General features: G+C 39.0%; 1 protein-coding gene across 6 annotated transcripts in view; it reads right to left on the bottom strand.

Annotated features, from left to right (window-relative positions):
- The window catches only part of REPS2 (RALBP1 associated Eps domain containing 2), a 232,492-nt gene that overhangs the window by 103,302 nt on the left and 108,572 nt on the right, over positions 1–20,618 (bottom strand). For 5 of the 6 annotated variants that reach the window (XM_019925644.3, XM_019925646.3, XM_019925642.3 and 2 more), the window contains 6 exons: positions 19,064–19,202; positions 13,710–13,773; positions 11,565–11,707; positions 8,125–8,219; positions 2,895–2,964; positions 1,376–1,429 (listed from right to left, as the gene is read on the bottom strand). In XM_019925644.3, the coding sequence (XP_019781203.1) occupies positions 1,376–1,429; positions 2,895–2,964; positions 8,125–8,219; positions 11,565–11,707; positions 13,710–13,773; positions 19,064–19,202 (565 nt within the window). The remainder of the gene's footprint in view (positions 1–1,375; positions 1,430–2,894; positions 2,965–8,124; positions 8,220–11,564; positions 11,708–13,709; positions 13,774–19,063; positions 19,203–20,618) is intronic. The other variant, XM_019925643.3, reaches the window with a different exon arrangement.

Consider the following 20,618-nt stretch of genomic DNA (forward strand, 5'->3'; position numbering starts at 1 on the left):
CAGAGAACACGAAATGCTCATGGAAAAAATAGGAAGAGTTATTAGCCTAAAAGGCTGTTGGAGAAGCACAATTTAACTCTCCAAATTCAAATAACTTTTACTGATACCATAACATGAAGTTTACAAAAACTAGGATGTATCCACTTCATTTCCAGAAATTAGAGTTGGAAAGTACCTACCTCAGGCATCTGTCCTACACAAATAGAGCATTTCCGTCTATGATGAAGGAACCTGAATCAGTTCCAAAAGCCAAAACTAGGCTTGAGAATTCCTACCACTTTTGGAGTCATAGTTGATCTACGATCTTAATTTTCTATTTCTTAACGTCACTTTCTAGAGGTAGTGGTTCCCAAAATAGGCTGAACATTGGAACCCCCTGGGAGGGAGGGGCTGCCTAAAAATACAGATTCTTAGGCCTTATCACTGCAATCAATCATATATTCTCATTCATATTCATTCTCCCTCCCTCCGTCCCTCTCTCTCCCTCTACCCCTCTCTCTTTTAAACCTTAAATGAACTTAGTGTTTGGGAAATACTGTACTGTAGCATAAGCCTCGATGTATATTGATTCCTCTGTTCCAACTTTAAAAAAATGAAGCCTGGATGATAGCTAGTAAACCAAAACAAACATGATTTACTTATGAAATATTAAGAGAGATAACACTAAAAGAGAAAGCAGCAACTTCTTTCATGTGCTCATAACCAGAGCTCCAAACAGTAATGCCATCCCTAGCCAGTTTGTTCTCAGCTAGGTTCATCTTGGTTCAGTGATGGCTCTGTCGAGAAAGCTGAGGCCACAGGCCCGACCATCTCCATGGTTCCCAGACACAGTTCTGACTCTCCAAGAACCTGGGCAAATACGACTTTTATTTCTCTCCTTGGAATCCACTCCATGTGTAAGCACATTTACCTGCCTTCTTGGTGGTGAAGCATAATGAAAGCGTTTGAGATTTATGCTTTGGAAATGGAAAGTTTCACCTGTGAGCCTCCCATTAATCCACCCCATCAGCTTACTCTACACAGAAATCACAATGGCTTGTTGAAATCTTCCCAAATCCAAGCCTTCACAATTTTATACTTAGTGACAATGAGACCCTCGATTCAAACTGAGAAATCCTTTCAGTGAAACCTATATTCAGAAATTAAAAAGAAATCACCCTCTTCTCATACCTGAGAAGAGGGGAGGAGTAAAAAAGAAACCAAAAGGTTTCCTTAGAATAAAACACAAGACAAATATTTGGACAGAAATATATATATATATATATACTATCAGAGATGTACCAGTTTTCTCACTGAAACTACAGGGTTGTTTTGGTTTGTTTGTTTGTTTAAGAAATAACTACATTAAAAATATATTAAATTGGTTTTCTCCTACCTGAATCCTCGGACATATCCTTTGGTAAGGCTTCATCCGTAGCACTCTTCAAAGCTAGCAGTGTTTCGTTTTGTTTTTAAAGAACAAGAGAGGGAAAAGTAAAGAAAAAAAAAATTTATGTCTCAGACACATTACATTAAAACAAAGAACCCCTAGTCATCACTTATGAAAACGGTGTTACAAACATCTATAAGTTGCTATAGCACTTACTAAAACAATAAAAGTCTCCTAAACTATGGTAACAGGTTCTCCTCCTACAGAGAACAGAGGTATTTTCAATGTTCCAGAGAGAGTGCCTCTAGTGGCTGGGAGGAGTATTACCAGGAAGTATCAAATTTCCCCATTTCTTTCCTGACATCCAGAGCAAAGATACAAGGACCTCTCTGAGAGTGACAGCCAGGATTCAGGATTTTTAGAGCTCGCGAGGTTATTCCAATGGGTAGTCAAGGCTAAGACCCACTAGTAAAGACAGTAATCAGAGTACTTGCTGCCACAGATAACATCTAGGTCTGCCTGCCTCTCCTGAGCAAATACTGAAACAGAGAGCATGCAATTACTATTTCCTAATGGGAAACATTTTTCATGTTTAACTCCCATACAAAGCTACATCCATGGCAGGTCATGATAACAAAACCTGAAATAGCTTCACTGATTTTTAGTCCCTTCAGATAAGCCTTTCATTCATGGGCAGTGAATCAATATCAGATAATAGAAGGAATACGGGCTTGAGAATTCGAAAATCTTGGTTCTTATCCCTGCTCTTTTTCTTACTGAGCAAATAATTCATACTGCCTGAACTTTAGTTTACTCATCTCTATATTTTATGTGATAAAACATACCAGCCTCCATTCCATTTTGTGAGGACTGAATAATACAGTGCATGAGGAAGGACCTGATAGATTATAAAGCATTATATAGAAGTATGGCAGGAGGTGGGGTGTTCCTCCTGCTCTTCTAGATAAGTCCCTGGCCAACTCATCCCTGTGCTTGATGCTAGCTGTAACACGGAACACCGTGCTGCACTGCTCTCACCCGTCCAGTAAGATAAGCAAATCATCACAACCCAACACCCACAAAGTCACAGAGAATAAAGCCCAGGGGTAGAAACTCTCTCCAGAAGGTAACTTCCTCGAGGATTAGACCTGTGTACAAATGTGCATGTATATTGACATTCTGGGATCACATCTGCCAACACAAGATGTTATGCTCACAAACCGTTCAGCTTCTAGTCATTTCCTAATTAGTACGACCAGATTCCAATAAAAGGTGTTGGAGTAGCCTGAGGGTCAGCAGTGAGCACAGGGTCATAACTGAAGGGCTGTGGACACTCAAGGTCTTGTTACCACTTTATGAACTATAGTTTCGTCACAGCAACTGGAACTACTTAATCCATCCAAATGTTTTCATATACAGAGAACAGGCCTCAGATGCTCTAGAAGCCAGCCACTCCAAGAGAAGTAGATTAAAAATATATATAGGTAAAATGTCCCTAAAGGGAGAAAACTCATTCTTTCCATACCTTGTTTGTCATCACCAGTCACATCTTGGGTAGGGACAGGAAAGTCGGCCATGTCTTTAATAGATAGCTTCTTGGAAAAGAAAAGTAAATTAATAATATGGGTTGGAATGGAAATGAAGTGATGTGCACATCTGATGCAAATGTTTTTAAAAGCTATGTATCTTGCCAATATTTCTGTCTCCCATAAACCCTGACATTTAATACTATTTTATTTTTTAGATTTCTAGTGGGGTATAAGTTAATTTGTATTGAAAAATTTATATACACAGAGGGAAAAAATAACGACTTAGATTGAAGTACATGTATAGACCACGCATTATATCTCAATCTGGTGTGGGACTCAGCCAGAGTTGTGGAGCATTTGCCCACGACTCCAGTCAAGAACAAACCTGTGCTCTAGGTACTTTCTCACAAGCAGAGAGAGGTTCTGACAAGCGGCCCCATCACATGGGTATTTGCCAGGATCTCTTATGTAGAGGGTGTTCAACCCTGATTCAAACAGCCTCCTTGTCATGGAATAAGAGAATTTGACTGATGAGCGGAACAAAATTTTCTGCTAACTCACTGAAGAAAGAAGTCCTCACTTACACTAAGAAGATGAATACCCAAATTGATCAAGTATTGATTAGTTTAAAATTCTATGTAAAATCTACTTACTATAATTTCTTCTACACTCTCAATTAACATGGACTCTGTCCTCTGATAAGATTAAAGGATAATACATATTCATAGTTGATATATATATGTAAACACATTCTAGAAAGATATATAAAAATTGAAGGGTGATTGGTAGGTGGGGATAGGGATAAGAGGAGAACTTGCCATTATATGCCTTTTGATATTCTTTTTATTTTAAACATATTAAAAAAATCAAATAAAGATAAATTTTAAAACTTAAAGAAGTAGGGTAAATTCCTGGAGTTAGCCGGTGCTCCAAAAGGTTAACTGGTTTACCTCTCAGAATCTGAACAGCCCAAGAGACCTAAGCAATACTTCTGTTTCCAAACTGTTTCAAAGAATGCAGTTAGAATACTGCTTGGTGGTAACCTGATCTAGGGCTTAGCTATCCACAGGCAAGTCATTCTTGGCATTACAATGAAGCCTCCAGATGTAATTTAGAACAGAGAATGTATCTCAACAGCGCCCTTCTTTCATTTTCTTGTCCCACGTGGATTGTAATCCAGATCCTTAGCAGAATAAAATAATTTAGGAGTAGAAAATATGGATAAAAAGAAATCCAAAAGAACACTGTTGAAAGAAATTTTTAAAATCTAAATAAAAGGAAAGACACCCCGTGCTCATGGTCAGAAGACTTAATATTGTTAAGATGGTAATATTCTCTAAATCCATCTACAGATTTGAAGCAATCCTTCTTGCTTTTTTGCAGAATTTGACCAGCTGGTCGTAAATTTCATATAAAAATGTAAGGGACCCAGAATAGCAAAAATATTCTTTTTTTTTTTTTTTTTTTTTTTTGCGGTACGTGGGCCCCGCACTGTTGTGGCCTCCCCTGTTGCGGAGCACAGGCTCCAGACGCGCAGGCTCAGCGGCCATGGCTCACGGGCCCAGCGGCCCCGCGGCATGTGGGATCTTCCCAGATCGGGGCACGAACCCGTGTCCCCCGCATCGGCAGGCACACTCTCAACCACTGCGCCACCAGGGAAGCCCCGCAAAAATATTCTTGAAAAAGAAGAACAACTTACCAGAAACTTATAGTAATCAAGACACTGTAGTACTCACATAATGACAGACATATAGATCAATGGACTAGAATTGAGAATCCATAAATAAACCCTTAAATTTGTGGTCAACTGATTTTCAGTAAGCGTACAAAACAATTCAGTGGGAGAAAATTGTCTATTCAATAAATGATGCTGGGACAACTCGATATCCATATAAAAATAAAGAATGAAGTTGGTCCTCTTCTTCACGGCATATATAAAAATTCACTCAAAATGGATCACAGACCTAAATGTAAGACCTAAAACTATAAAACCCTTAGAAGAAAATATAGGAATAAACCTTCATGATCTTGTATTAGGCAATGGTTTCTTAGATATGACACCAAAAGCACAAGCAAAAAAAGAAAAAAATTAGATAAACTGAACTTCATCAAAATACAAAACATTTGTGTTACAAAGGATACTATCAAGAAAGGGAGGGAAAAACAAAGAAAAATACTTGCAAATTATACATTTAATAAGAGATTTATATCCAGAATATATAAAGAACACTTACAACTCAATAAATAACCCAGTTTATAAATGGACAAGGGATAGGAATAGATATTTCACCAAAGAAGACATACAAATGGCTAATTAGCACACAAAAAGATGCTCAATATCAGTAGTCATTAGGAAATTCAAATCAAAACCACGAGATACCACTTCACTCCCACTAGGGTGACTAAAATCAAAAAGACAGATAATAACCAACGTTAACAAGGATATGGGGAAACTGGAACCCTCATACACTGCTGGTGGAGGAATGTAAAATGGTGCAGCTGCTCTGGAAAGTAGTTTGTGAGTTCCTCAAAAAGTTAAACACAAGGTACAATATGATCCAATGATTCCACTCCTCAATATATACTCAAGAGAAGTGAAAACGTGTGCACACAAAAACCTGTACATGGACATTCAGAGCAGCATTTTTTCTAACAGCCCAAAAGGAGAAACAACCCAAATGTCCATCAGACCAAGAATGGACCAACAAAAATTGTGTTAGTATCCATACAACGGAATACTATTCAGCAATAAAAAGGAATGAAGCACTGATACATGCTACAATGTGAATGAACTTTAAAACATTACACAAAGTGATCTCATCACAAGAAAAAATTTTTTTTCCTAATTCTTTAATAGCGTATTTATGTGAGATGATGGATGTTCACTAAACTTAACACAGTAATCATTTCAAGATGTATGTAAGTCAAATCATTTTGCTGTATGTACACCTTAAACTTATCCAGTGCTATATGTCAACTCTATCTCAATAAAACTGGAAGATCAAAAGCAAACATTATACTAAGTGAAAGAAGCCTGTCACAAAAGACCACATATTTTACGTTTCTATTTATATGAAATGTCCAGAATAGGCAAATTCAGAGACAGAAAATAGCTTAATGATTACTAGAGGCTGGGGGAAGCAGGGAACAGTAGATGACTGCTAATGGGTACAGGTTTTCATTTTGGAGTGATGAAGATGTTCTAAAATTCGACTATAGTGCTGGTTGCACAACTGTCAATATAAAAAAATCCACTGAATACTTTATACAAATTGTATACTTTAGATGAATATGGTATATGAATTTTATCTCAATAAGCCTGTTTACAAAAGAAAGAAATCCAGTAACCTAAGAAGCACTGCTAAAGACAAGTGTCCCTGAAATTATAATCTTTAATTCTTGATGGAAATAAGTACATGGTACAGCTCTGCTGTCTTTAGAAAAAGATGTACTGCTGAGCAAACTTCTCAAGACCTGACTCAGCTATAGCTCCATTCACAACAAACACCTTTACGGAGTCATCCTTCACAGGGCTGGTACCAAGATCTATCTAAACTCCAAGCCTGGGGAATTCCCTGGCAGTCCAGTGGTTAGGACTACACGCTTTCACTGCCAAGAGCCCAGGTTCAGTCGCTGGTTGGGGAACTAAGATCCCACAAGCCATGTGGCGTGGCCAAAAAATAATAATAATAAAATAAAATAAACTCCAAGCATGCATTCCTGTGTTTAAAATATCTCCATTTCCAGGCTTCACAGACACCTGGATATTTGCTCCTTTCCTTTTAGAGATGATAAGTGAGTGCACGAAGAACAGCAACGTGAGTCAGTAATTAATTTCTCCAAAAACAAACAGCATTATTTATCTCTGTTGGAAAAGCAAAGATCATCTGATAGCATGGCAAGTTGGAACAAAATGTTTAACTAGAAAAAATGTGAATTATGACGTTTTTAGTAAATCACCTAACAACAACATAATTTTACACAAGCAGGGGTACCCATAGCAAAAAAAATTTAAAAATAAAACAAAAAACAAAGCAAAACAAACAAACAAAATAAAACAGGGCAACTGCATAAGACAGTTGTAGAGATGTCTGTCCTGGCCTGACAGACAAACTTCTCCGTACACTGTCAGCAACCCCAGAGTACACCGAGGGCCGGGAAAAGTGACTGACAATCATACTTGCTTCACCATCATACACATTCTACAGAAAAAGAAATGGAAAAAGCCAAAACTCTTAGAATGCACCTCTATCACTCCACCTGAAATCACTTTATCTCCTTCCCAAGAGTAGAAATCTGCTGAGGAAAGGAACACGGAGGCTACGACTCAAAGAGCAGTAGAGAGGTCAAGAGAGACGTTATCAGAGGGGGCGCAGCAGAAGCAGGCTTGATTCGCTCAGAGAAGAGCAGAGGATGGCATCCACAACATGCACTACAGGCACAAGAGCCTTGTGGGAAAGAATAAATAATCACACACAATCACAAGAAATTTTTTAAATGGCCCTGTATCCTGCCTTTGACTTCTATCATCTTGCAACGTCGGAGCACTGTAATAGGAGCCTATGAACAAACCTCCATTTATGAAACATTTCCAGACTTTTTTCAGGTTGGGAACAGCAGATATCATAAGTTGTCATCACAGCAATCATAATGGTGGTGACGGTGACGAAAGTGCTGATATTAACAATAACCATAAGGACCCCTAAAGCACACAGTTAAGCCCCTGCATCAGTGGCCCAACGTTATAGGAATTCTTCGGGTTTCTCTTGAGGACCATCCAAATCAGGCAGCTTTCAATGTGATCTGGGGCCCTCATATACAGTTCTCAAACCTCCTCTCAAAACTGTTCTGATTCATTACACCTTGTTAATAATCAGCTGCTAAAAATACAACTTTACAATGTTTACTTCAAAATTAAAGCTCGGTTGAAGCAAATAACCTGGCTTACGTTTTCCTGGCTTAGTTTGGCTATACCTAAATTTCACCTCTAAAAGGTCAAGAGGCTACTTTGCTTTTTTCACCAAATCTAGTTTTAGGGAGAAGAGAAAAAAAGATAATTATAGATATATCTGGTGTCTAGATTTGAAATGCTGAGCTCCAAGGTAAGTACTAAGTATTAAGAGAAATCGTTACGAAAGCAAATTTTCCAGAGTTTGTAAAGAACAATCAGCTAATGGATTTAATAGTACACACATCCTTACTTATTAACATATGAAGATCTTTTACCTCCATCCGATTCAAGTCACGGGGTTGTTGGTTTGCTGGCACTGACTCAGAATAAGAATCAAATAACGCACACTCCCACTTGGGCTTAGGAAAGGCTAAGAAGAAACAAAAAGAATGCATAAGAATATATACTATAGTCATGGTGGTCATCGTTTCCTAGCAGCTTTTCTGTGCTTGGTAAATAGAGCAACAAAATCAGCCAGCTCCTATATGCGAGAGATGGCACTAATCACGGTGAGGTAGTATTTCAAGTTCTTTACGTGTACAAGCTAGTACTTCTGCCATGCCCACTTTACACGCAATAAAACTAAGGAGCAGCGAAGGTAAGCACCTTAGTCAAGGTCAGAGAGCCAGTAAATGAAGAGCAGGGGCTTGAACTGCCAGCACTCCTGCTGGAAGGTCCATGCTGTCAGCATTTCATGTTGTAACACAGAAGTCATTTTCCACCTTAACCATCACTATCACAATACTTCAGTTTCAACTAAGCTACTAGCAGCATTTTAAAATGGCAGTAACTATGGTGATAGTTTGAATACCATAAACATTAACTGAGGAAATACTTCATTTTAGCTATTACTACTGGAAGTAAATAGACAAGATCTTACAATGATATGTGCCGAAGAAAGCTTTATGAAGTACTCATTTCTTTTGGTTAGCAGGAATAACAAAAATAAGAACACAAGTTCTTCCTGATTTATAACAATGAGATAATCACATTATGGGTTTCTTCCAACATAGTATAGTGACAGCAGCTGTTAGCTGGGTAGCTGAGTGGATCAGCATAAGAAAAACCATCCTACCTGGTAAGCTAACACTGAACGCTCACACTATTTCTTAGAAACAGATTCTGTTTCACCACTTTTGTCACAAAGTAAGTAAAAAAAAAATGTCTCAACAACTAGGAAAATTGTCATTATTCCAAAGAGGAAAAGCAGACTGGGGTAGACAGTAAACAGAAGCTACAAATCAAATTTGTCAAGACCAGCTATTAAGAAATCAAAATTTTAGTGCCATGTTTAAAAACATTTTTTTGAATCAAATGTTAAAAATAGATTGGCAGGGACTTCCCTGGTGGCACAGTGGTTAAGAATCACCTGCCAACACAGGGGACGTGGGTTCGAGCCCTGGTCCAGGAAGATCCCACATGCCGCAGAGCAACTAAGCCCTTGCGCCACAACTACTGAGCCTTGCGCTAGAGCCCGCGAGCCACAACTACTGAGCCCGCATGCCACAACTACTGAAGCCCGCGTGCCTAGAGCCCGTGCTCCGCAACAAGAGAAGTCACCGCAATGAGAAGCCTGTTCGCCGCAACCAGAGAAAGCCCGCTCGCAGCAACAAAGACCCAACACAGCCAAAAATAAAATAAATAAATGTATTTAAAACAATTAAAAAGCACAGAGAAGACCCAAAGACTTCTGGCCATTTTCTTGAACCAAATACAAAAATAAACAAGGTTAATAAACCATTTAAAAGTCAACTACTAAACCCTTAGGGTTTGCCATACTATCACTAAGTTTAATGGGGTTTTATGAGGTCTCTCATGGTTTTTGTTAGAACTATTTAATTATTACTTAAGATTAATCCCACAAACTCTGGAAATGATGTGCAATTTTTGTTTAATTGAAGGGTATATGATGGATTCTTCTTCAGTTGTCTCTATATAAATGCATGTTCCATAAAAGGCCATTAAGAAATGGGGGGTGGACTTCATTCAAAATAAAGGGAGATGCTCTTGACTAAGGCTCTATTTTTTAGACTCCCCTGTACTGCGTAAGCAAGGTAAAAGCAGCCATTTGCAGCAGTAAAGGAATCAAGAGGCTATTTCTCTTTTGTTAATACGCTTTTTGCTCAGGGTTTTCAGACCTTTAAAAATTTCATCAGTGACTTTTGAAACACTCCGTGAAACACCTGAACACCTACAAAGTGACTCCTCAAATAAGAAGTCATGACACCCAGCCTAGGTTCCATAGCCACACCACATAAGAACAAGGAAACAGCATTCCTCAAGACCCCAAACAGGAAAGAGAGGGGGGAGAGACAGCGAGACAGAGACAGGGACACAGAGAGAGACACTAAAGAGGAAACAGAGCAGTGCGTCATGCTGCCCAACTGCAAACTAGTTCCTGGGGACCCCTGAGGGTCTCCCCCAGACTGTAAGGAAGGGGAACACGCTGGAGTTACGGCCCGCTGGAGTCAGAAAGCAGCTGCTATTAGCAAAGTCCAAGCTCTGAAACAAGTAATAGCTTTTGCTCTCTGAACCCTCCCCTTTGTACATTATCTGAGGGCCTCTGGGCAAGATTCCAGAATGGGTCATGCTTCCCCCAACATGTTCACCGGTCCCTGGCACCAGCCACATACTTAGTCTCTTCCTTTTGGTTGAGCCTTCACCCCGTCACTACCTAACACAGAATGACAGACTTTTTATTTAAGAGTCAGAGACCCGAAGACTGACTTAGATAAGTCACTGGGTACTTTGAATCTAGTGTCGTTATGAGGAGGAGACAAGACAAGATAATCTAAGGCCTTTCCAGATCTAACCAGGAAATTTATGATCTGTTCATGACTAATCACATTTTCTTTAGACACTGGTTCCCTCCTGCCAATAATCATCAATGACTAAGCTCTCATGTTTTAGAGGCCCTCTCTAAAAAGTGAGAAAGTCTGTTGAAAGCACCAGCTATTTCTGGACCCTTTCGATGAAGGCTATACTTCTGTGAATAATAAAATTCACATCAGAAATCAGCCCACTGCCTTTGAAAGGGCAAGAGACACTATTAATTTTTTCAATCTTCCAAAGAAGTTAATACAAAGGTTGGACTCACCATGACTCTTTCCTATCCAAAGGATTTGGGGGTAACTGTTTTATTAATGAGAAAGACAAAGAGAGCTCTATTCTAACTTTCTGGCGTGCTAGAATGTTCTATATCTGATTGCAGTTACATGGGTGGATACATATTTTAAAAATCGAGTGTACATTTAAGATCGGAGCCTTTCATACATTTCACTGCATGTAATTTTTAAACTTTTTCATTAGGTACAGGACTCCTAGTCCATTCCGTTGCCCAAGGCCACTCGGGGACATCGGGCTGGGCCTAAAGATGCTAAGTCAGCATTGGCTCTACAGGAAGATCTTCCTCCTAATTTTTTATCAGCTGGGGATTCAGTAGTTGCCTGGTCCACAATTTTCATGAAAGGGTTACGTGGCTTTGGTTCAAATCCATCCAGACAGTACTAGAATGGAGATAAGAGATGACTCACATTTGCTAGATCATCCCTATGCCTCACATTATAAGTTGTGAGAGTCTAATATCAGTTAATGAACAGTAACTGTGTATACAAAGGACTCCACAAAGTGTCTGGACAACATCTTAAGGAACAAAACTCTCTTCCAAGGTCTGGAAGGAAACGCCTAAGGTTTAGGATTTATGATGAGGCATTACCTGCTTGCAGGTACTCTGGCTGCAGAGTTGGAGGCAGGCCCTCAGGCAGTGGGTAGCCGTTCTTCCGGGCCACAATGAGATGAAACGCAGCACAGAACTCCGGCAGGCTCAGGGCTCCATCACAGTCAGCATCGCTCAATTCCCTAAGGAAAGCAGATGTTATGAGCGCCTAACACGGGGCTCAGAAGGAAAGTTACTCAGCCTCAAACATGCAAACATGACTCCCAGGCTCTCTGGTGGAGGCCCTGCAGGGTCCCCAAACCCATATAAAATCTCAGGGGGCCACACGGAGGAAGGAAAATCGACACCACTAGCATGAGTGGCACTTTATAAATAAAAATTGAAATTCTTCAGATTCTCCAATAGATCTGTTTTACAACAGACTACACAAGTAAAACACACTATGGGACAAAAAGGAAAACGATGCCCACAATTCACACTTAGTTGACAGTCATTCAGTAAATGAGTTGTGTGAACAGCCCCGGACCTGGTGCTCAAAACAGTCAGAGGAAGGGCTGGCCCTGCCCTTTCACCGGTGTCCTGGCCATTATTCAGTTACCCAAGCTCAGATACAAGCACTTCATTTCTCAGCTTTAAGGAAAAACCTTGAACTTTTCAAGTTGCAAATGTTGTATCAAAACTTTGCTTGAGAATTCCCTCCTGGGAAAACACAAGTAAGCTCAGTAAATACTCGCTGAATGATGTTTTCAGATAAAACTAGCAACTAGGGAAGGCTGGAACCAGATGAGATAGAAAGGAAGAAAGGGAGAGGCTTGAAAAGGCTTATCTTTGCTTCAGCCGTTGTTTCCCACTGAAAAGCAGGGGCCTATCTGCCAAAGTAACTAAGACCCCATAAGCTCAACCAGTCTCCTAGGTGTACAGAGATGAGTACGCTTGTGTTAGGACAAGCAGAGCGAGAAGGCATATACAATCATAGTAGAAAGGGGGTTACTATTTGAAAGAAAAACCACGGAAGGTAAGCTCCGGAACTTTCCTTTGGACCCTTCACATCCTTGTCCCCCTTGAATAGTCAGAAAGCACCATCTCCCCAAGGTGAGGAGCCAGGGAACTGTTTCAAACACTGGGTGGAGAGAATCCCACAAAGCTTACATGGATATGTCTCAACAAAAAGAGAGAAATCCTCATGCCAATAATGTTAAGACTGGGAATTCTGCCAAAACAGACTGTATTCTTTACAAAATGATAGTTCCTCTTTTTTCCTAGCTTTAAAGCCTAATAAGGCTTGCCACTTTTTTTTTGAATGCTATAATATATTGCCGAAAAACCGAAATTCAGCTCAGGATCCCAGATACGGTGGCATTCACAAGTGTCAGTGGAATAGTTTTCCAATATGATGCACAAAACATGACAAGCAATTTTAAACTCTAATTTTTTTGTAAATCCTCATGAAAAAAAGTTTTACATAAATATTCCAATATTTTCATTATATATTTATCACAGTGTGGTCTCCCGCCCAGTCTTGAGGAAGAAGAGCCCACACGCAGCCGAGAGTTTACAGAGGTATGGAGCGTTTCCATAAACGCAAACAGAGCCATCTGGACCAACCAGCACAGCCCTTCTGGAGCCGGTGATGGAGCCGGCACTGCAGCAAAGCACCGGGCACGCCACATGTGCAAGTCTGAACCGGGGCCCAGCTGATAAACACCAGCCAAATTTACGAAGCTCAGAGGCAGCGAGAAGAGTCAAATTTAACTTAATTCCAAAATATTTGTGGAACTTCTGTTCACCTGGCCTCATAAAATATTATAAAGAATAGCTTTTCAAGGTTCTCTGGTCACTTACACCACATCAAGTAGAAAAATCTGAAAATAAAACACACAAGATGGAAATTCTCATATGCTCACACAACTGCTTAGACTGAAAAGGCATCTACGTGAGGATAATAATTAGGAAATTGCTTTTTAAGTAAGAGCCAAAACAGTGCGTAGTATGTGCCAGACGCTATTCATTGTGCTTTTCATATAACTTACTTAATCTTCAAAGCGACAATAATCTAAGTTCTTTTCATTCTCTTAGTCTGATTTTTAAAAAATTCAAAAGATTAGATTTTTAAAATGCAAAAGTAGGAGCTAAGGGATGGCTATGGATAACAGTATGATACTATGAGGCATTAACTGTACTTACCATATATAGGAGAGTTCTGGAATGGAAAGCTTTGATTTGGTGAAGAAGTTCTTGGCCACAGAACCTGTCAAGAGTCATTGTTTAAATAAATCATGAATTACTTATCTAGAGCAGCTTTTATATTTATATGTAAATGAATCACCATTTTTTTCACTCAGCAACTCCTACCATATAACCACAAATATAATTATTCATCAAAGCAACTACGAATTGTGTGGCTAAAAGCAACATACAAACAGCTTTTAAAAGAGTATGTAAATTACAATAGGGCAAAAGAACTAACGGCATAATACTTAATTATGACATGAAAATTATATGAATTCCTTCTATTTCCAAAAATATGCAAAATTTACTAAAAATTCAAAAGATAACTATCAAAATTATCAAAGTAAAAATCTGTCGAGCACTTTTAATGAACGGATGCAAAAGTAATACACGATCATGGTAGGAAACAGCAAAAAAGAAAAACTAACACCATTAATCTCATCATACTAGAGATAAGAAGACAGACATCTTGAGAAAGCGTTTCAGTGAGATTTAAGATCTCTTGGTGGCTCTTCAAGAATCGTATCCAGGAACCTCTTGCTACTTTCTTTATTCATTGCAAATTTACCAATATCAATGGAAATCAGGTAATCATTTCATTTTACATGTAACGTAGCTTCAAGTCCCAATTGCACTTAAAATGTTTACACCCAATCCTTACTGAGATTGAAATTTTTATGCTTTCTGCTCTCAAAACAGTTTCACAATTCAAAAGCCTCAAGTCTAACACAAAGAACACTCAAATCAAAGCCCTAAACTCTATTCTAAACTGATAAAGTCAAAAATCTTTCCTTAGCCAGCACGAGACTTCTAACTGGCCTTGAAACAAAGGATTATAGTGGACCCTAAGGCAGACTTATTTTCCTTTGATAGATGAAGGATCAAAGACAAAGTACCCTATAAATGAATGAGCCTTCTCCCCCAAGAGCATCCTGGAAATAATGCTGACCCAGGACTGTTGGCCATCCATGCAGCCTCCTTGCCTTGTCAAACATTTGTCAGAAATGTCTTGAAAGCCCATTTGCCAGCTATTTTATACATAGAAAGGCATTCTCCCCTAATTTCATTCTTCTTTTTCCCTCCTGATCTCCTTTCTTCAAAGTATAATAGGCTCAAACCCACAGCTAGAGACCTGGCCTGGACTTCACACAGTGGAGAGAGACTGTCGGCCCACAGTGTCCCAGAGTGGTTGGGTGGCGCCCACAGGGAAGATGATGGCTAACGAGGGCAGAGAAGGAGCACTTGAGCAAGCCAGGTGCTCCCTCCTTCGGTGCTGACAGAAGTTCAAACGGTGAGCTGGAACCCTCGCCCCAGCCCCACCCCCAAGCAACAGAGAAACCCCAAACAAGTCTCCTTTCCTTGCTCTCTCCAGCCATTTTCAGATCCACCCGAGAGCCACATGTGGGGCAGAAGAGGTAGAAGGGAGGCTTAAAAGCTGTCAGCAGTCAAAGATCAAAACCATGAATCCAGACTTTTTCTTACAAGGGGTCTCTCAGCCCAGTAAACTACAGCTACCCACAGCATTGATCCATCAGTGACTGAATGTTAATACATCCAATATATACAGATTTTTAAAAAATAATAAAGACCAGTAAACCACTGTAAAAATGGATTGAGCTATGAGAGTTCAAAGAAATAGATGCAACTGACTCTTAATCATATTGAAAAAAAATGTTCAACCTTGTTCGTGAGACATCTGTAAGTTAAAGCCACACAAAGACATGATTTCTTGCCTATCAGATGGGAAAAATACAAAAGTTCAATAACGTGTTTTGATAACAAGACTATGGGAAAACAGGCACCTCATACAATGCTGGTGGGGTGACAAAATGGCACAACCCCAAAGAAGGGGTGTTTTGCAAAATCACATTTGACCCGGTAATCCCACTTCCAAATTATCCAAGGATACACTAACAAAAATATAAAAAGACATATGCAGAAGGCTATTTACAAGAGAAATATATGTAATAGCAAAGGACTAGAAGTAATCCCAATAAAGAATTGGCTGAATAAATGACTGCACATTCACACAATCTGTAAGAAGAAACAAGAAATAATATCTCTACATACGACTACAGAGTAATCACCAGAATATATTAAGTGAAAAAAGCAAGGTGGAGGAAAGAGTAAGTAGTATGCTACCACTTATCTAAGAAAATACGGAGATAAGAACACACACACACATAGAGAGATATGTGCATACACGTATTTGCTTCTATTTTTAAAAACAGACAAATAAGCCATTAAACAAGATGTTTACCTATAGGAACAAGGTAGAGGAGATAGGGACAGGAACTAGACTTCTTTGAATGTAGCTTGTTTTGTAGACTCAACTTTAGGACTGTGTTAATATTTTATATAAGTAAAAAATTAAATTTTAAGAACACAATCCTTAAAACTTGAAATCAAAACAAATAAAACTGAAAAGCACAAAGTTGGAGAACTCTCACTATCCAATTTCAAATACTTACTATAATAATCAAGACAGTGTGGTATTGGCATTAGGCTAGACATACAAATCAGTGAAACAGAATTGGTAAAGAAATAAACCCTCACACTTACAGTCAGTTGAATTTTGACAGGGAACCTAAAACAATTAAATGGGGGAAAGAATAGTTTTTTCAACAAATGGTGCTGGGACAACTAGATATTCACATGCAAAAGAATGAATTTGAACCCCTACCCCATATCATATGCAAAACTTAGCTCAAATTGGACGAAAGAACTAAATATAAGAAATAAAACTGTAATATAGGGAATTCCCTGGCAGTCCACTGGTTAGGACTCTGCGCTTTCACTGCCAGGGCCCAGGTTCAATCCCTGATCTGAGAACTAAGATCCCACAAGCCACACGGCGTGGCCAATAATAATAATAATAATAAAAAAATTAATATGACCTTGGATTAAGCAATGGTTTCTTAGATATGACACCAAAAGCACACGCAACAAGAGAAAAAATAAACGGAACAGCAAAATTAAACTTTTTTGCTTCGCAAGATACCATTAGGAAAATAAAAGGACAAGCCACAGATTGGGAAAAGAATATTTACAAATCATATGTCTGATAAGGAACCTGTGTCTAGAATACACAGAGAACTCTTTCCACTCAACGATTTTTTTTAAAAAATGGCAAAGTATCTGAATAGGCATTTCTCCAAAGAAGATATACAAATGGACAGTAAGAGCATGAAAAGATGCTCAATGTCATTCTTCATCCAGAGAGAGATATCACTTCACATCCACTAGAACGGCTACAATCAAGAGATAAAAACAAGTGTTGGCAAGGATGTGGAGTAAGACACTACTGGTGGCAATGTAAAATGGTGCAGCCACTTTGGAAAACAGTCTGACTAGTCCTCAAATGGTTAAATACAGAGTTATCCTATGATCCAGCAATTCCACTCCTAGGTATATATCCAAGAGAAATAAAAACATACATCTACACAAAAACTTGTACACAAACGTTCACAGCAGCATTATTCTTAACAGCCAAAACAACCCAAAAGTCAATCAACTGATGAACAGATAAATAAAATGGGGTCTATCCATACAATGGAATGATATTCGTCCATAAAAAGGAACGAAGCTCTGGTACATACCGCAACATGGATGAACCTTAAAAACATTATGCTAAGTGAAAGAGGTCAGACACCAAAAAACACTTATTATGCAATTTCATTTATATGAACAGCCCAGAACAGGCAACTCTATATAGAGAGAAAGTAGTTTAACGGTAACCTAGGGCTTGGGGGTGGGGAGAGCAGGAATGGGGAATAAATGCTAATAAGTTGGTAGTTTATTGGGGGGAGGTGCTCTAAATCTAGATTGTGACTATACTACACTAAAATCATTGAATTGTATACTTTAAATGGGTGAATTTAGAGTATGTAAATTACATCTAAATAAAGATGCTTTCTAAAAAGGGACATCAACTAATTGCAATGTATGAACCTCTCCTGACCTTGATCAAACTAAACTTTTTTAAAAGGCATTTGTGAGATAATTGGGGAAGTCTGAACAAGACTTGATATTAAGTAATTTGCGGGGGTTTTTTTAATGTGCTAATGAGTTGTGGTTATGTTTTTAAAAGAGGCCTTATCTTTACAGATACATCCTGAAATATTTTCAAATGAAATAGTCTGGTAATTGCTTCAAAACCGTCTAGGCTGAGAGAGGGTATAAATAAAACCAAATTGTGAGAGCTGACTGATAGGTACATAGGAGTTTGTTATACTAGCCACTTCAGTTGTGTCTGTATTTGAAATTCTGCAAAATGAAAAGGTTAAAAGAAAATAAAAACATTCCTAACAGCTACCTATTTGTATTTGGTTAAATATCTGCATACATTGTGAAAAAACTCACTTAAGCAGTGGGTAAAGTTAGCAAGTGGTCAATAAATGCAATCTGGGTTTCTGCTTTTTTTTAAAATCACGTTGTCAACGTTAATTTTTTGTATCTACAATATTCTGCCTTCAAATAAAGCCATTACCACCAACCAGAAAATGATATCTGCGTTTATACAGGTACATTTCAACTACGCACCTTATTTCACGAGAGAAAATTAATCTTAGTCCACACTGCGATATGTCAGGTTACAATTATCAAGCACATATTGTTATTCTTCACAATTGAAATATAAAAAGGAAGTTTTATGAATTTGTCTTCCAGACTCTACTATTTCACTGTTTGTTTAGTCTTCAGCCGGGTGAAATGTAGGCACGTGGGAATTAAATCAGTTCCTCTCAGCTTGAATTTTGCATGAGAATTCAATAGGAATATGTATTTCTGAAGATAACCCAGAAGAACTAACATGTGGACATAAAAATGCTGGCCAATTTTCCTCCCATATTTTCTCTCAGAAAAACCAGAGGAGAAAGACTGCAGCCAAAGAAAACGAACATGAACTTGAACTCTAAGGTGTATATAACATAAGGAGACCTGTGACAGCAACTCTTTGGGAGGCTACACTATGTCCTTGCTGTAACACCAACATAGTGAGTATGCAATTAAAGGTGCGGCACTAATTTCAGGAACTGCTCCAGCTAATAAGGCACAGGATCTGAACCAGGATGCTCCAAATTCCCATTTAACCCCCCTTTGAAACGGAAACATAACTTTCCCAATATCACTGCCAAGTGTTTTTCTGCATGGTTTATAATTGATGAGACATTCAACCTCAGAGAAAAACAAACTAAAATCATAGAAGGTTGTTGTACTCATTTTGTGTGGACTATTTCTCAAGATGGGCGCTGTTATTTATGTGAGACAGTGAGCTGGGACCCGTGTTCTCACCCACCAGACTTTGTTACCTGAAATGAAGGAACTCGGATCAGGCTGAAGGGACCGGAACTGGTTGACATAATACTCGCGCTGCTCTTCCGTTATCCTCCACGGTTCATCTGGGTAACTACTGTTGTTATCCTGCAGTTCTCTCTCCACTGAAAAGGACTTTAAAAAGAAATCAATAAGCAGATGCTCACAGAATCTGTCTTTTGTGAAACAAAGTAGAAATATTAAACCCAAGCATTATAATTTTTTTTCCTCAAGGGAATGAATTTAAACACCTTGTGAGTAGAATTTAATGGGAATGTAAACTTCTGAAGGTCAGACATCATGCTTTATACCTTTCTTTTGTATTTCCCAAAGTTGTTAACAGGTCTGAGCATGAAATATTGAACACTTGGGTGAGTGACAAAAGATTTTCCAATGTGATGAAGGGGAAAAAAATACAATTGTTCTTTTCTTCAAATATTCACCACATTTTGATCCGTTCAAATTAGTTGAGTAAATAGTAAGATAATCTAGATTCTTTTTAAACCATTTTTTAAAAATCTAGAACAGCTATAACCACACCATCTTTCTTTCTGAGGCATTCCCGTTGTATAAATCTGGGAATCAAAAGCTCCGAATCAAGTCCCACGTCCCCAGGTCCCACCTGAGTGGCAAGTCAGGATCACCAAACCTCTCCTTCCACATCTGTGAACTGGGGGTTCTACTTAGTAATAGAGCTGAGTGCAAAGATGGGCTGTCATGGTACCACAACAAACAGGGTAACAAGGGGTGCATCCGACCTGCCACTAGGGGGCATGCAAGCCAAATTTGAGATTTTAAGGATACAGAGAACCAAAGTAGTAGTGCAGGAGAAAAGAGCTCTGCTAAGCAATGGGGAAAGAAGCAAAAATGGTGATTCTGGAAGGAGCAGCACAGGGCTTTGTTGCATCCCTCCCATCTACCCTAAGGCTAAGGTGCTACTTGCCAAGGGCCACCTTCATGGAACTAAAAGGTAAACACAAGGAGGGTGAGCCTTTAAGACAAAAGGAGACTAGGAAAGAAGGAGAGAGGTATTACTACTAATACCCATCAAGGTGCCTGCTTCTGAATGAACACACTACCAAGGAATTAATCATTAGGAGGGTATTCTACTCACTATCCCCAGAAAAGACAGCAGACCGTCTCTGCTCCCTGCCTCAACCTCCACAACAAACACACACCACATTCTGGAAGTAACTCTTCCCTGGAACACTTGGCTCTCCTCTGATGCCATTCAGAGAAGAAACAACTCTGTAAAAAGTTTGAGCTGTGATATGACCTTGAGATGCCATCTTTGAAGTTTGCATACTAGATGAGTTTCCACTAAATCTAAATCAAACCGTTTTTAAATGCCCTGAAAGTCACTATCCAGTAGTTAATGCCTTAAATTCATAGAGTGTTTTGAAATTTACAAAGCATTTCATACACCCCTATCTCACCTGACCACCTCAAACATTTGAGAGGTAGACACAGCAGGTATTAGTATCCTTTTCCCAGATGAGGAAACCAAGGCTCAGAGAGCTTAAGGGACATGCCCATATCCTTCACTGAACC

This window comes from Tursiops truncatus, chromosome X, assembly GCF_011762595.2.
Source record: "Tursiops truncatus isolate mTurTru1 chromosome X, mTurTru1.mat.Y, whole genome shotgun sequence".
NCBI classification, from domain to species: Eukaryota; Metazoa; Chordata; class Mammalia; order Artiodactyla; family Delphinidae; genus Tursiops; species Tursiops truncatus.